Source organism: Rhinopithecus roxellana, chromosome 2, assembly GCF_007565055.1.
Source record: "Rhinopithecus roxellana isolate Shanxi Qingling chromosome 2, ASM756505v1, whole genome shotgun sequence".
Lineage (NCBI taxonomy): Eukaryota > Metazoa > Chordata > Mammalia > Primates > Cercopithecidae > Rhinopithecus > Rhinopithecus roxellana.
In genome coordinates, this window is record NC_044550.1 from 27,286,170 (window position 1) to 27,304,879 (window position 18,710).

At 36.6% G+C, this 18,710-nt stretch overlaps 1 protein-coding gene across 1 annotated transcript in view; it reads right to left on the reverse strand.

Moving 5' to 3' along the window:
* Positions 1-18,710, reverse strand: part of LOC104675970 (bifunctional heparan sulfate N-deacetylase/N-sulfotransferase 4) — a 315,780-nt gene that overhangs the window by 21,085 nt on the left and 275,985 nt on the right. The window contains exon 9 of the mRNA XM_030918169.1: positions 3,527-3,623. Within this exon, the coding sequence (XP_030774029.1) occupies positions 3,527-3,623 (97 nt within the window). The remainder of the gene's footprint in view (positions 1-3,526; positions 3,624-18,710) is intronic.

Below are 18,710 nucleotides of genomic sequence, written 5' to 3' on the forward strand. Positions count from 1 at the left end.
CAGAAGTCTCAAATGTAATCTCTGAACCTTATTTCCCTCAGAGCCAGGCCAGAGACTGGCAGTTATAGCAGAAAGAACTCATGAAGTGACTAGGCCATCATAACTCTCATAAATCAAGACTTTTCTTCTTGAAAAGGTAAACTGTTCTGTGATACATTGGAGTGAGCAGCATTTGTTAGATGTCCTAGCCCTTATGTTAGATGCTAGATATCTGCAGAGCTGCAGCAAGCTACATAGGTGGGCTGGCAGAACAACTATCATTGCAACTGGAATCTGGAAGTAGAGAAGGCCAGCAGATAATTGGCATTTTGTTCACATATACCTTAAGCTCATATGAGCAAAGGCTACCGCGTTTTGAGTATTAATGACATTGTCGCCCTTTTAGATCCTCACAGCTTTACATGGCCACCAAGAAGTAATGAGTAGCTAAAGGAAAGAATGTAACAACAGATCCATGGGGCCCAACCACCTTGATGGAAGACATGTTAAAACACCTATAATGAATGACTCTATGAAATAAGACAGCAAAACTAATCAATGCCCTAGGGAGATGTAATTACCAATTTTAAAAGACTTTTAAGGAATAACAAGTATGAAATCGAATTATACAAACTCGATTAAAAGAATGAAGGAGACAGAACTGGTTAAGAACTAAAATAGAATCCTAAAGTTTAGACAGGAAAAATCTCTCAACCACACTGAAAAATATAGATTTAATAGTTATGAGGGACGAGGGGCATCCTCAAGAGCTCATCTGGTTCACTCCTAAATATAACAGGAGTTTAAAAAGGAGAAAATATGAGAAGAGCAAAACCAAAAAATGTTCTAGGGAAATGAATTAGCAATAGAGAAGAAGCTGGAAGGAAACATGAAATCCAGAAGTGCTCTTTTTAAGTACTTTTTAAGATAATACTTTCATGGGGGAGTGGAGAGAAAGAGATTTGAGACACACAAGACAAATGAGAAAACTGATAGTTTAATATTCTGAAGGTATTAAATGTAAATGAATGCAGGGCACATATAAAAAGTATTCTTTAGTTGTTGTTGATGATCTAAATATAGATACTTTATAGCCTCATTCGGTAGTAAGTAGAAGTGTTTGATTACCCTGATGGTCACAGAATTGTACCCAGATCTCCCCTGGCCTACAGAAAGTCAAAGTCTTTATGTTCTGAACTCTATACCTTCATGCCTCCAGGATGTTGAGGGACATCAAGAGGCATCTGATAGGGAGGAGAGAGAAAGCACTCTCAAATAGAAACAGAAAAAATGTGGCTTGATATTCATATAATCAGTCATAAAATCTGGGCCCACTACCTCAAAAAGTATATTTTCATCTATCCTTGACATTCATTTTCTATCAATTTCTTTTACCTCATTTCATTTTATATCAATTTCTTTAACATAAATATTTCACGGAAGAAGAGAAAAAAATCCTATACTAATAGAAACTATTCTATTTTGTATACTATCAACTCCTCCTTATTTCTGATGTACCGAGATAAGCCAGACAAATCATGAGACATTAATATTGACAATGTGAACATTGATCTTCTGAAAGATCTAAGGCCAATGAATTATGCTCTTATAATGTAACCCTATTAGAATCCTCTTCTGCATTGACAATACCAGAATTTGACTCTGAATGATGAAGGATGAATATCTGTTCAAAGGCTCACAAGGGACTATGATTTGAACTTTGAGTCCCTTAAGCCTAAAGTCTCTGAGTCTATGTCATCATCTCTGCCTGTTTCTCTTCTCCCTTTCCTCATTCCCTGACCCAATTTCAGCCCACAGGAATCTATCTCTTCTAGGATTCAGCAATGGCAAAGTGAAATATCACGTCTTTCCATTCTCACCTCACAACAACTGAGTAAACATTTTGGGAACCACTTTTGTACCTCATGCTTATTATAAGAGACGCATGTGCCACGAAAGTCATCGAAAGACAACTGTGCATCTAAGGGCAGATTGGCAGCATTTAATTGTGAACCCTCTGCTGCAGTGAATTTATAGTCTCTGACTGCACTGGGTGTTTTGCCAACTGAAGCAGTAAGAACAACAAACTATGACTTCAGACTTCTACAATTGGATTTTAAGAATTACTACAACCATTTTTATATTAGAATAATATTTTCATAGCCTATGAAATATTATTACCATCTGATTCCTTTGTTTTAACATCTTATTTGTTTGTTTGTCTTAGGAAAGCCAAAACCAGCTAAAAGCTTTATCATTTCCATACTGGTAGGTCAAATATGAAAATCTAAAGGTATAGTTTAATGTCTTTATGAATGCAAACAACAAGAAGGAAAAATAGACTTATAGTTACTAAGCTGTAATTTTCTCACAGAACTAAAACATAATAACATCAATGATGAATGATAGGGGATATGTCTTTCTATTAGATTTTTAACACAATTTTACAACACAGGGTTGTTTTATATCTTTAGTAGTCACTCCAGAGTTAGCAATGCTGTAAGGGAGTTAGTAGAAAATTAATGTACATTTTAAGCAACAACAAAAGTGATCTATCTGAAAATATGTGTTGCTCTTTCCCCTCCCTGCACATGTTAACTTTCTGTTGTAATATAATTTATATTCCTAGAAGAAGAAAAGATTTCAACAACCGATATTTAATAGTCTGGAAATTTTGCCCACAACTTTTAAAATGATCTACTTACTTGTATTACAAATATCTTCATCTGGGCCAGGCTTATTTATTGAGACTGTTTGTTTTCTGTTATGGTTTGTGCACTCACTGATGAAAATGCTTCTTCTAGTCAAAGTAGTGAATTCAAAATACAGCAACTCAATAAAAACTTTAATTAATCAGGACATGAGCAAAGTGTATAAAACTGTCACATACTGAAGAAAGTATAAAATATTCTAATTGAAAGTGTCATCTCATTGGTGAAATACTTTCACTCTCTTTTACTATATTCTTATGCAGTTGTCCTTCAGTGCATGAGAAAATACCAAGGAAAAAATACCTGATGAACTTCAAGTGTTTCAGAAAGTCCATACCATGCTAATACCTAATGATTAATTTTTTTAAAAAATCACACATGTAAAATATTTGAAAGTAATCATGGCAGTGGCTCTGAACAAAAATCAGTTCAAAGGCTGTTGTACCAGGTAAAATAGTTTGAAACAAGCCAAAACATATTTTTATAAATTGCTATAGAAATTAATTAAATAAAGCCAGAAAAGTAAAAATTAAAGATGAGGTACAACAACTGTGACACATAAGTTCAAAGTTTTCCAAATTTGACATGCATATTGAACAGTTTTAAAATTCATAAAGAATTTAGTGTTTAAGGCTAATTAGTAGGCAACATTAAGATCCTCTTGAGGTTCACGGTATAAATGCGATTCATGGAGATGAAAAGCAGTTCGAGTAGTAAACTTGCATGGATAGCTAAATATTTCACAAAGAAAAATCTAGTCTGATAATTCCATATAACAATATATCTCATAAAATATTTTTAAAAAGGATATAAGTAGCACAATTGGCTATTTTTACCTGTTTTTTGTGGACCAATTACTAGAAATTTTGGTAAGTGGTCACAAGTTTTCTCTCTGGACCAGATGTCTTTGTGTCGTTTATCATCACATGGATTCTGCAAGAAGGAAGAATAAGTGACCTTACAGTGTAATGACTGTCTGGCTCTGTTCTCTAAAAATTGTTCAAAAGATGGAATCGAATTCTTGCCTAATACCTTAGAGTTTGGAGTTAGACCTCACTCTGGTTCTCTGATTTCCAAATCTTTTAAAAATAAAGTTATTGGCACCTTCCTTATCTCAAGGCTGGAACTCGACCTCAAGTCGCTCCTGGTGTTGTCATCTTTCAGTGTTTGGCAAGGCTCTAATCCCTGTGCTACTACTCTATTTCTTGGTTTATGTTTTATGTCCATATATCAGAGGACTTGACTTTACCTGGTTTCATCATAGTTACTCATATTACTGTGTTCTCCCTAATCATTCCTGTTTTTTCTTCCTAGAGGCTGAAATGTTATCCTTGAATTCCAGACTTGGCCATCTTTTCCTTTTCATTTCATGTTTTGATTCAGATACTCCCATAGTTTGGTCACATCTTCTAAGCTGATAGCTTCTAGATCAGTATCCAGCCTCTACCTCCCTCCTGAGCTCTGAACTTAAGTTTTTATATTGCAAATGTATGATTTTTGTATAGATATGGTGAGGAAATTTCATACTCAACATACTCAATGTATCCACTAGTCTAATATTATGCCCATCTAACCTACAATTCCAGTACCAGTTTTTATTTCATTCTATCTGGCTGACTCTAATTTATTATCAAAATCATTACACTTTTGAGAATTAAAAGGGCTTTTAAAATTAAAAAGATAAAATTTTTGAAATATTTATTGACTGCCATATTGGTTTTATTATATTGGTGACCTAAACGATAATAATATTCAAGATGATTGTCACAAGTAAAAGTATTTTTTAAAAACATATACCTTGGAAATTAAAACATTCTATTTTTATATTTATTATCCCAATATTAACAATGAAACAAGAAAGAAAGCATTTATAGTTCATATTTCTGCATATTTCTGTACTTTAGTCAGTTCCTTTTTCACTTAATTTTTAATTTTGTGGCTACATAGTGGATATATAGATATATACACACATATATATGAAATACATGAGATATTTTGATACATGCATACAATACATAATAATCACATCAGGGTAAATAGGGTATCCATTACCTCAAACATTTATCATTTCTTGTATTACAAATGTTCTAATTTTATGCTTTTGGTTATTTTAAATGTAAAATAAATTATTGTTGACTAGTCACCTTATTGTGCTATTAAATACTGGATTTTATTCATTCTATCTAACTATATTTTTGCATCTATTGACAATCCCCATTCCCACCACCTCCACTTTCCTTTCCAGTCCCTGGTAACCATCACTGTACACGTGATCTCCATGAGTTCAATTGTTTTCATTTTTAGCTCTCACAAAAGCATGAGAACATGTGAAGGTTGCCTTTTTGTGCCTGGGTTATTTCACTTAATGTAATATCCTCAGGTTTCATCCAGTGTTGAAAATGACAGAATCTCATTCTTTTTCATGGCTGAATGGTACTCCATTGTGTAAAAGTACCACATTCCCTTCATTCATTTCTCTGTTGATGGATACTTAAGTTGCTTCCAAATCTTGGCTATTGTGAATTGTGAATAGTGCTGAAATAAACATGGGAGTGCAGATATCTCTTCAATATACTGATTTCCTTTCTTTTTCCTTTTCTTCTTCTTCTTCTTCTTTTTATTTATTTTTTATTTTATTTTATTTTTTATTTTTTTTATTTTTTTGATGCAAAGTTTTGCTCTTGTTGCCAAGGCTGGAGTGCAATGGCGAAATCTCAGCTCACTGCAACCTTTGCCTCCCAGGTTTAAGCAATTCTCCTGCCTCAGCCTCCTGAGTAGCTGGGACCACAGGCATGTGTCACCATGCCTGGCTAATTTTTTGTATTTTAGTAAACACGGGGTTTCACTGTGTTAGCCAGGATGGTCTCCATCTCCTAACCTTGTGATCCACCCATCTCAGCCTCCCAAAGTGCTGGGATTACAGGCATGAGCCACCATGCCCAACCAATTTCCTTTCCTTTAACAATATTTTTACTGACCATGCTGTTAGATTGCTGAATCACATGGTAGTTCTATTTTTAGTTTTGTGCGGAACCTCCATAGAGGCTGTACTAATTTACTTTAGTTCTCTTGTACTAATTTACTAACTGATGTACTAATTTACATCTGTCCTCCATAGTGGCTGTACTAATTTACATTCCCACCAACAGTTTCCAAGTGTTCCCTTTTCTCTACATCTTAACCAGCATTTGTTATTACTTGTCTTTTGGATAAGATATGTTTTAACCTGGGTGAGATGATATCTCATTGTAGTTTTGATTTGCATTTCTCTGATGATCAATGATGTTGAAAACGTTTTCATATACTAATTTGCCATTTGTATGTCTTCTTTTGAGAAATGTCTATTCAGATCCTTTGCCCATTTTTAAATCAGATTATTAGATTTTTTTTTTTTCCTGTAGAGTTGTTTGAGTCCCTTATATATTCTGGTTAAAAATCCGTTGTCAGATGGGTCATTGCAAATATTTTACCATAATCTTTGGGTTGTCTCTAAACTTTATTGTTTCCTTTGCTGTGCAGCCTTTCAATTTGATGTGATCCCATTTGCCCATTTTTGCTTTGGCATGGACTTGTGGGATATTGCTTAAGAAATCTTTGCCCAGACCAATGTCTTGGAGAGTTTCCCTAATGTTTTGTATTAGTAGTTTTATAGTTTGAGGTCTTAGTTGTAAGTCTTTAATCTATTCTAATTTTATTTTGTGTATGGCAAGAGATAGGGGTCTAGTTTCATTCTTCTGCATACGGCTATCCAGTTTCTCCAGTACTGGTTATTGAAGAATCTATCTTTTCCCCAGTGTATGTTCTTGGCATCTTTGGTGAAAATGAGCTCACTGTAGAAGTATGGGTTTATTTCTGGATTCTCTATTCTGCTTCATTGGTCTATGTGTCTATTTGCATGCCAGTACCATGCATTTTGGTTCCTACAGCTCTGTAGTATAATTTGAAGTCAAGTAATGTGATTCTTCCTATTTTGTACTTTTTGCTTAGGATGGCTTTGGCTATTCTGGGTCCATTGTGGTTCCATGTTAATTTTAGGATTATTTTTTGTATTTCTGTGAAGAGTGCCATTGGTGGTATTGATCAACTCTTTAGATACATCTTTCTTTAATACTGTGTTGCCAAAGTTCTTCTGAAGAATGACTGTTTTCAATATATTATTATGTTTTGCTTTTCTATAAAATTGTCTGCAATCCTTCTCAAAGCTGCATTTCATAGTTAATAAATGTGAAAATGCTGATACTCAGATCACTCTTCTCTGTAAGCCACTGTATTTCTAACTGGAGAGAGAATAGAAATAAGCTCCTTCCCTTCCCTTCCCTTCTTTTTTTTTTTTTTTTTTTTTTTTTGATGCAGTCTTGCTCTGTCACCCAGGCTGGAGTGCAGTGGTGCCATCTTGACTCACTGCAACCTTCTCTTCTCAGGTTCAAGCGATTCTCGTGCCTCACCCTCCGGAGTATCTGAGACTACAGGCATGCACCACCATGCCTGGCTAATTTTTTATTTTTTTTTATTAGAGGTGGGGTTTTCCTGTGTTGCTGAGGCTGGTCTGGAACTCCTGGCCTCAAGTGATTCTCTGGCCTTGGCCTCACAAAGTGCCGGGATGAGCAGGAGCCACTGTGCCTGGACGATAAGCTAATTTTCAATTCTAATTTTTTAAATATTAAAATGTCTAAATATTAGAGACCAGATATTTTCACAATTATTTTCTGTTAAGAGTGTTTTTCTTTGACAAATACTTTTAAATATAACATTTGTCAAGTGAGTTTTCTCTAATTATGATTCTTTTAACCATTTTGTCAAATATAGGTGCTGCAAAATCATAGACTTCTCAATATCATTTTATTCTAGCACAGAATATAATTTTATCCAATTAAAATAGGAGATCCATTAAGAAATGCTTAGGCCGATTCTTCCCAATGTCACTATGTAGACTAAAGGGACTGGTATCACCCTGGCGTTCTGTAGAACCTAACACTGGCCCACTATATTGGTGACATGGTATTTGGACCTGACAAATAAGTGGCAATTACTCTGGCTGCCTTGATAAAACACATGCACCTCAGAGGATGGAAGACAAACATACAAAGTTTTAGGAGCCTGCCACCTTTCAAGCTTTCAGGGGTCCGGACATCTTGAGCACACTGGGACATGCTGTTCATAGCAAAGTGTAAGTTGTACATTGCAACTCCTACTGCTAAGAGGTAGCACAGTGCTAGGAAATATTTTTCCATGCATTTATTGAGTGATACAGATAGCTTCAAGTTTAGGATGGGGCCTAGAGCAAGAAAGGGGTATGCAGTAGGTAAGGCTGAAATACAAGCCACCCTCACACTTGGGCTTTATATGCCAGAAGATTCATGATACTGTGGCATCAATGATATAAATGGATGCCATGTGGAGTATCTGGCAAGTACTTGAAAAGAATCACAATGTACACTTCTAAGGTTCTGTAGCAAAGCATACTATCCTAATCATATTTTGCAAACTACAACTCTTGTATACTGCTGTATACAAGAAGAGAGTGCTATGGAAGAGAGTGTTTGTCATGAGTCATTAATGTGATCAAGTGGCCATAACTACCCACCATGAACTGAATAGTGATAGACCCATCAAATAATCAGTTCAGGTATGTCCAGCAACAATCCATTTGAAGATGGGAAAGGCTGATCCAGGGGCCACTTACAAATCGGTGGCCCATGACTATGTCACCTGTCACTGTTGCACTGATGCTTCTCCATCAGCTCATTTTTAGTTTCATGAAGGGTTCCTATAACCTGCTGATAAAGAGGAGAAACCTAGGCTTGGTTTGCAGTATGTTGGTACTTCTATGTTAGTAGAAGACAAAAATGGACTTTGGTGGCGCTACAGTTCCATTCAGAGGGGTTTCTAAAAATCACTAGGTAATGGAACTCTCAGTTGTCAGAGTTGTGGGCAGTGTACCTAGTCATCTGCTATTTTGTTGATAGACTCATAGCCAAAGGTAAGGATATGACAAACTAATGAACAGAGATGAATAAATGGCATAGAATGGACAGGCCAGACAACTTGAAGGAACAAGCTAGGAAAATTAAGATAGGAAGTTCTAAGAAAGAGGCATGTGGATGGACCTATGATAGTGTTCAAAATGTGTGATAATCTTTGCATTATACATTAATGTACACCAGAGAGCATTTTTTTTTTTTTTTTTTTTTTTTTTTGAGACGGAGTCTCGCTCTGTCACCCAGGCTGGAGTGCAGTGGCCGGATCTCAGCTCACTGCAAGCTCCGTCTCCCGGGTTCACGCCATTCTCCTGCCTCAGCCTCCCGAGTAGCTGGGACTACAGGCGCCCGCCATCTCGCCCGGCTAGTTTTTTGTATTTTTTAGTAGAGACGGGGTTTCACCGTGTAGACCAGGATGGTCTCGATCTCCTGACCTCGTAATCCGCCCGTCTCGGCCTCCCAAAGTGCTGGGATTACAGGCTTGAGCCACCGCGCCCGGCCACCAGAGAGCATTTTATGTAGAAGAGGCATTGACAACCAAGAGAGCAGTATGATTCAGCCAGGTTACAACATTCCTACATGTTGCCTAACCTCTGTTGTCAGCTAACCCAGAGCTAATGCAAATGGCTCATGAATAGAATAACCATGGCAGCACAGGTGAAGGCCATGCATGGACCTCTTTCCCCTGTGTCTGTTGTAGTTACAGCCACTGCTGAATATCTGAGCTGACAGTAACAGCAAATACTTTCATATCTCAGAAATAGCATTATCCTGCCAATTAGTGAAACATTGATTATATTGGATGCTTTGATAATGAAAAGGGCATGATTCACCTACATCATGCTTGTTGGTACTTCCATATCCAGTTATAACTGTAAATGGGAAAGTACGGCAATCACTGTCTGATAAGTGCGACATGGGGGTGCCAGAACAGACTACCACAGTGTACTCCTTAAGTTATCTTTATCTATATGCAGCCTTTCTCCTAAAGAAATCAGGTTTGGCATGTATACCAAATATTCACTCGCCTTCTCTGCCCACATAGCCGTGGCTATCACCACTATGCAAGGGCTCACAGAGTATATGACTCATTGACATGTTATCTCACATAATATGGCTTGAGATAAGGGGAACTTCTTTCTGGTAAAGGAAGCATGGCAGTAGGCATGTGGTCCTGAAAGTCACTAGTCCCATCAATATACCCCACTTTCTACAAGTTGGTGGCCTTTGAGGCACCAGCTTGAAGATACAGTGTACTCCTTAAATCATAAACTATTAGTTGGCACAGTGTCCAACAAATAGTTTTTATTTAAGGAATACGGAATACATTATATTACCAACAGGTGCCTCTGCTGTACCCTTTGGCCAAAGAGTTGTGTATGTGAGTCCAGGAATTGATGTAGGAATGGAACCCCTCACCGCTATTTCCAATGACATACTTGGAGAATTTGTGCTTTTGTTTCTCGTAACTTTAAGGTTGGTGGATATAGGAATTCTAGCTTCCATAGCAGGGAAGATTCCACCAGAAGACATGAGAAGAGGCTCACCAAACACAAAGTAAAACTCCTACCTGGTCACTTTGGGCTTCTTGTGCCAGTGGATTGGCAGACATGGAAATGAGTTACCATTCTGGTAGGGATAACTGACCCACATAATCATGAGGAATTAGAATAGTTACTATATAGTGAGAACAGGGAGAAATATCTTCGACACTCAAATAATTCACTAAGTTGCTTGTTGGTACTTCCATATCCAGTTATAACTGTAAATGGGAAAGTACGGCAATCACTGTCTGATAAGTGCCACATGGGGGTGCCAGAACAGACTACCACAGTGTACTCCTTAAGTTATCTTTATCTAAATGTAGCCTTTCTCCTAAAGAAATTTACAAGAGGAGAGTTAGTGAGACATACTACCACTGCTGCTACTTCCTCCAGTCCTAAGACTATCTGACCCACCCAGTATTTCTTCTAGACTAGCAGAAATGCTAGCCAAAGGTGGGGAAATACAGAATAGGAGACAAAATGGGAGAAAATAATCACTGATTTCACCTTTGGGACCGAAAGCAGCAATTGTGTTATAGTTTCCCACAATAATTCTCCTCTTATCAATTTCCCCAGGCATGAAGTTTATAGACTCATGAGAAAAAATGTGTCTGGATGGAGTGAACATAACAAATGAAACTGTGCATGTAGAATAGAGTGTGGTGATGCTCTTTTCTCTGAAAGCATCCTCTTTTCAAACTAGTGCAAACTCTCCACTCCTTCTCTGAACTTTGCCAGCTGCTATTGCCCCCAGCTGGGGGATTAAGAATTCTCCCTGGCTAATAGAAGCCACCTGACTGCAAATCAAACTCTGCATCCCCTCTCACTCTCAGGGGATGGCCCACCTCCAGTGGATGCAGGGGTACGGAAGACTGACCTGCTTGCCTCAAGGTGAGACAATTTGCCTATGACTAGTTTGCTCCCTGCAGATCAGGTAAGGCTAGGCTTTAACAGAGATGACATCCTTGCTCAGCTCTTTTCCCTTCTTTTCAGTTCCACATTTTCCCTTGTAGGTTTTTCCCGAAAGCATTTCTTAAATCATTTGCAATGGAATCTCTATCTCACACTCTGCTTCTAGAGAACACTACTTATGACAATGGCTATTCATATTCATACTCTATAAAATTAAAAGATACTCTTGACTCAAATACATTTCTATCCCTGCTCTCATTGGAACAAGGCTGAAGTACAATATAAAAGGATCAGTAATGTATAATGACAACCATATTATGTTAGAATTTACCTTGGAAAAAATTAGGTTACAGATCCTGGATTTTTCTACAAATTCATCTATGAAAACTGTGATAAAAGGAATTAATTACAAGCCAGTAAACTTGACATTCCCTATTTAATTTACATAACTGAAATTTTGTTTTAACTGGTATCTCCATTTTCTGCCATCTTTTTATTCAGTGTTCCATCTCATATACTCCATATGGTGTAGTTTTAGTGCAACTGACCATATTTTTCACCATGGAACAGAAGGTTGAACTATCTATTCTTCATTTCTTCAGTCGACAATGAAACATCCCCTATTTAGCTTATTATACAGATTCCCAGTTAGAGAGTATATGTCACACTCTTTCTTCAATGTAGCTTTCTTCATATTAATTTCAGTCCAATGGAAAGTGAGCCAAAATGATATGAAGTACCCTCAAAGATAAAGCCACACTCCCTGGATTTCTCCCTTCCAACTTACCACCAGCTGTAAAATGGCTAGATTGTAGCATGTAACTTGACCTCAAGTGGAAGCCATATATTGAAGAGCCTATCAGTCTGAGGCCCTGGGTGATCACGTGGAGTGGAACTGTCTGCAGCTCCTAGACCACCTGCTTACTCCTGGACGGTTACATGAGTGAGAAATACATTTTCATCTTATTTAGCCAATATATTTTGAATGGCATAATTGCAGCAACATCACCTATACTCTAGCTCATTGTGTTTCAAAGTACTTGTCTATGAGAAGATAAGGAGCTTGTGCAAGAATGTGAATCAATGCACTGCTTGTTTCAAAAAGAACATTCTGCTACAAGATAAAAACAAAATTTCAAGGAAAGCAACTGGTGTGCTTAGTGATATAGTTGATTTCTACTCTGGCACCAGCTTCTTGTCTCATGGTGAATCAGCAACAACATAATTCAAACAGGCTATTCATGGACCACATTTTGAGTAACACTGTTCTGGGTTAATAATTGCCAACATCAACTTAATGCTTCAGTTATACTGTATTCACTACTGTTGAAATTCTCATGTTTGTACCCTAATCAATGACTTATTTCTCCATGTGATGCTCATATTTTTCCCCAAAACTTTGTCTACATTTCTAGCTTAAGCTAATATCTACCATAAACCTTCCCTATTTATTTTAGAGGGGTAGCATAGTGTAGTCATTAAGAGCTTGAGCTCATGAGGGAGACTGCCTGTGCATTAAGCAATTTTCCTAAATTCTCTGGATCTCAGTTCCTTATTTATAACATAATGATTGATAATATTTATCTCATGTGGTTGTTGACAGCATTATATGTTATTTAAAATGGTTAAATAATGCTTTATATAAGAGTAATTATTATTTGATTCCACATTTGCCCTTCTTTACTTTTTGTCCGGATTATTTAGGCAAGATTAGTTAGGCAATTGGAGCAAGAGAAAGAGTAAATCTCACTGATGGATTGCTTTGCTAGAGGTGTTCATCTTGAGAGCAGACTTCTTGGTCCATTATCAGAATGTACCAGCACTATGTGTGGCTGTCTGTCCACAGGATAAGTTTTACCTGACACAGTCAGATCACTAGACTTCTGGCATCTGTGAGTTACTTTGTAGAGAAATAGCTTGGAGTATCCTTAGCCGACTTGAGGATATAGGTTGCCCTACTAGATGACCCGAAGACCATTATATAATTCTAATTTAACACATTTCTGTGTATACTTGCTGCCTGGTTCCTGCAACTCATAAAGCCAATAGTTTCAGTACCGCTTACCATTCAGATCTCAACACAAGTATCAACTCATGAAAGTGGCCTTCCCTGATGATGATAGTCAAAGCTTTTTCCCACTCTTGTCTCTTTCTGAGTCTCCTGTCATATTTTCTTTGTTACCTGTCAGTAGCTAAAATTATTTTCTTTGTGTATATGTTTGTAATAATTATATATATATATAAGTATAGTTATAGTTTATAATAATTCTATCTCAACTAGAATATAAGTTCTCTGAAGGTGAGGCCTCTGTCTTCTTTATTGCTACAACCCAATACTTAAGAAATGCTGAATGAATGTTTGTAGAATGACTGACTTAGGACAGGCACAATAAACATTTAGCAATTGGCATAGACTAATTTTGATATATGTTTGAAAACAAACATAATATTAACTGTATAGACATTTAGCATCTAAAACTCCTACAACAAACCATACATAATCCCCAGTACTTTCTTTCATGGCAGTCCCAGAAGCTAGTTAGTGAGTACACCATCACTTTAGAATTTAAACATTATTTCTCTCATATTGTTATATAACTACTTGATTTATAAAGAACTTCATTTCTGAACTGCATTTTCAGATACAAAGCAATAGGAAGGCGGTTCTCAACCTATACTTCCTGAATTTCCCCACACACAACCCAGCAGAGCAAATCTCAGAGTAGGTGTTCACTTTATTTGCTCAAATGAAGATTTCTTTATGCTTAGCAAAGGTAGAAGAGCGGACTAATTGATTATTCAGTGCCACTGTTGAAAGTCAAAGTCTTATTTGTGAGATCTTTCTCGGTTCTATATGTTCAACTCGGCCACTTATCTTCTTTATTGCAGTGCACATGTCTTTGGCATTCTGATTTCTGCTTGCAAAACAGGTGAAATAAAATGTTCACAGAAATAAGCAGATTTAATGTAAGACTTGAAAAGAGTTGTTGTCTCCAACACACAGAGAGAATATGGATAAGCATGTTTCTGGGGGGAAGAGGATGACACTAGTTAATATCTATTTATACTTTCCCAGAAAGTTGGGATGCTAAGCTGTTACAATACATGCTGTTCCAAATATTTTTATTACTAACAACTTAATTTACATTACTTCAGGTTTTCCTATCGGTGTGTTCCTCAATCTAGGCAGATTGTCTTTCTTTGCAACTACACTCTTTCTATATTATGCTATTTTAGGGATTTCCAGATGCCCATTTCTGTTTTCACCTCTTTTCCTGGCATATTTTTCCTTTTGTCGGTTAATCAAAATTTTATTAACGGATGTTTGTATTTTCTATTTTCTGGAAATGTTTGTTCAGACTTTTCCTAGTATGACTTTTCTTATACTGTATGAAAATCTGAATACCAGCAAACATAATGTCTAACTTTTATTGATTACCTTCTATATTCCAGGCATTTGATTGACGTAGATTATTTCTAATCTTCAAAGCAACCTGGCAAGACAGATTTTATTATCCCTTCTTGATAGCTGAGAAAGCTGAGATGCAAGGTGTTTTATTTAGACCCTGCTGAAGGTCACACAGCAAGGTAGTTTCAGATTTAGAATCCAAATCTGGCATTGTCTCTGCAATTACATTATGTGTGTGTATGCACGCACACACGTGCATGTGAAGTTTTTGACAATGATTATGAAGGATAAAGGATCTTCTCCCAAAAAAGCTAAGCATTTAATTGCACTTTCTTACTTTGCTCTATTTCTATTGTTTCAAGTCAGAAAATTAGAAAGCGATTATTTCCCTTTTCATTCTGCAATCTGATTGTTCCCTGTATAACTGAAACTGCAATAGATATTTACTGGTTTAAGTATCTAACACTGTAGATATATTTAAACTTCAAAAAAGAAATTCAGTTAAAATTGCTTTAGGCAGTCTATGGTTACAGTGCCAGTCCAGTGAAAATGCATGTAACTCAGCTGTCACACAGGTACAGGCGATGCACGTGGTTTTTGTATGTAGAATATATAAGGCAAATTTATATTTAAGTAAACATAAACAAGCAGGCAGAAGATTTCCTGAAGCAATGAAAAAGACTTAGAAAGGGCAGTAAAATCTGATGAAATTATGTTCCTTACCAGGGCAGAAGCACCCTTGGATATTTCCCTCCAAATAAGTAAAAACTGCAAATTTGCAATCAAGCTAAGAAGAACATGGATTGAAAGAATGTCATACCATTTACCTTATTATAATTCCATATTTTTATAGAATACATTAAAATAACTTTTGTTCTTATATCTAGTTACTCAAAGTCTACATTGTCTTTTTGCTACAAAAAATTTGCTTTGCTCACTATTCTCCACATCCTTCACTGGCAAGGACATCACGGAATTATCAATTCAAGATTGATTATCCCATCCAGGTCATGTGCCTATTCTAGAGAACTAGGACATTTCTAGACCTTAATATATGAAACTTTAAAAATGCCCAGTGCTCATGATAGAAGGATTATTTTACTAATTACAAACATTTCAGACGCCATTGGTTTGCTTTTCATCTCCCTTTTGCTATTCCCGACTGTTTAAAGAAGAATGCTATAAAAGGCATCTTTTAAAACCTGTTTTTCCTTTCCAATTGGGCTGTGTTGTTTCTACATGTTTTCCGGTTATTGAGTCTTGCCCTGTGTATGTCTGTAAAATGCCTTTTCCAAGTTGTATTGTACAGGGTGGTGACTTTCAACTTTTGTCTTTCAATATCATTTAAGCCTAACATAATCCATGTACACTGATGAGGAAGTTTAATAGATTAAGGGTGCTTATTCTCAGTGCTCCAATCAACAAATCTTCATGGAAAAACTGAGAGACATCTTTATGAAGGCTTGAACTCTTCTTGTTCTCCATGTAAAATCCATGCAGTCCCTCACTTCTTGGGAAAGCATTCCTTGTGTGAGTACACTGATCCATAATAAACACACTCGTTACAGAACTCCTGTAGCACTTCATAGACTGATTTCTCAAATTTTTCTACCAAGTACCCTGAATTACAGAGGTTTATAATGCCAACCTCTGGGGTAGTATTGGATGGAAAGGAGACTGTGGTTCTGTGTCTGTCTAGAGTGACAGCTTCAAGAGTGCTGCTTTAGACACAAAGTGTTTCCAATTTATCCTAAATGTCTATCTATTCTTCACCATATTATACTCATGTTTATTTAAGTAAGTTAATACTACTGGTATTTTTCCATGAAGTAGTCTCATAGTAAAATTGACCCCAAGGGAAGGTGGCATGTTTACTTTCTGTAGTTCTATCTTTTTTTCTTTTTCTTTTCCTTTTGAGAAGGAGTCTCACTCCATCACCCAGGCTGGAGTGCAGTGGCACGATCTTGGCTCACTGCAACCTCCACCTCCCGGATTCAAGTGATTCTCCTGCCTCAACCTCCCAAGTAGCTGGGACCGTAGGCACATGCCACCAGGCCTGGCTAATTTTTGTAGTTTTAGTAGACACAGAATTTGACCATATTGGCCAGGCTAGTCTCGAACTCCTGACTTTGTGATCTGCCTGCCTCGGTCTCCCAAAGTGCTGGGATTACAGGAGTGAGCCGCTGCACCCGGCCAGCTCTATCTTTAAACTAATGACTGTGTACTTTTGAATGTAGTCCCTTATGTTATTATTTGTGTTTTAATGAATATCCTGGCAGGGAAAAGAAAGCCAACTCAATAAAATGAACTATATTTTTAAACACTTATGAATCAGTTGTTCTAATATAGTACTATTCACTCATATATGACATTGAACTTATCAAATGTTTCTGTAAGGCACAAACAAAAAATTCAATTTCCTTTTTCATTATTATACTTGGATTAAATGCTCAAATATATTTTATGATGATTTTAATTTAGAAAGTATTGTCACTTTATTATATTTTTAAGGGAGCTATCTGCAAGTAATTTTTTTTATGCCTGAACCTTAATAAGTGGTTTGTATGGGGAATTTGATACTTGACAAGAACATGTTTCCAAATGATTACCAGGGAAAACAATCCAAGACTTAAGTCATCATTTTTGGATGTCAGAATGTCTGACAGTCTCATACAATCAAAATGTGGCTTCAGTATAAATTAAAGAATCAAAATCACGATAAATTATTGCCATCTTTGGTGGAGGAGATATTCCTGAAAGGTATAGAACTTACTATTGCCAAGTTAGGAAGAAAAAGATAACATGGCAAAATATAAATTTAAATTTTGATTAGAAAAAATATTTAAGATAATAATGAAATCTGTCCTCTCTCATCTGTGAAGTGATAAAAACTATACTGACTTAATTTCACTGAAAAAACTAAAAGATGAATGAATTAAAGTGAAAAGTGCTATTACAGAACTCCTATTCCTCAGCAATGGGGGTAATTAGTCTCAGGTCACTCTTTCGTTATTCTCAGTCTCACTCACTCCTACTTCGAAGGTCTTGCTTTTCACAACCATGAAGCTCTTCTGGGCTTCCCTTTCTCATAGGTAGATTATTGTCCTATCTTCAGCACCTCCCTATTCTTCCCTGTCCTGAGAAATGGCTTCTGGGGTAATCTTCATTGACTAACATTTTTTTAAGTCACTTCACTCTCAACTTCAGAGCCTAGAGCTTGTTGTACCTAATTGCCTACCAAATTCAAATTACACTGGCAGCATTGAAAGCTTCCCCCACTGACTTGTACCTGCTTCTATAGGTTACTTACCATTACATCACTACTTACTATCTAAGAAACAGATGTGCCACTTTTATTGTTCTTTGTACACACAGCCCTCTGTTTTTGGTTATTCTTTAATGATATTTTGAAGACAGTGGCTATTGTACTATGCTAGGTTCCAGGGCGCAAATATGAACCAACAACGTCTCATTCTTCAAGGTTTGCAGGAACAGATATACGACAGGCATAAGTGTCTGAAATACTGTGTGGTAAGTGCAGTAATATAATTATAAATAAGTTATAGGGTGGTAAAAAGAGAAATAAATATGAAGACAAATTTGTAACACTATTTTGTTCACATAACAAGCAGTTATTGTGGCTTATAAGTTCCATGAAGGCAAGAACTTTCTTTTGATTATGTAGGTACTTCAAAAGCATAGGTTAAATAACCGTCAGCTCCTTCTAAAGTAAGGAGCTATCCCTGACATTTCATTCTACATAGAGAGTTGATGATAATAGTATATTTGCTTTTTCAATTGCAAAACCACTATCTTTTGGTTGAAATTACCCTGGAGGAGGAGTAAGAAAGCCTAGGCTTTGGTCCTGACTTGTTCCTAATAAGCCATGTCACTTAGAACAAGGCATTTCACTTCACTGAGTGTCATCCATTTTCTCTCTACAATGAATAGGTTGAACTAGATGCCCCTAATTTCTTATTCTGCTCTCACAGTCTTTAATTCTCTGTGTCAGCATTCCTTCATTTCTTCAACAGACACATACTAATAGAACCTATAGTGTGTATGCCACTAGATCTTAAGATTTGTTTATGTCACAGCTATTCAGATTTCATCATTTCTAAGCTGGGGCTGGATGTCTTGACAGCTAGAATCAGCAAAGCGATTAACCACCTAAGAT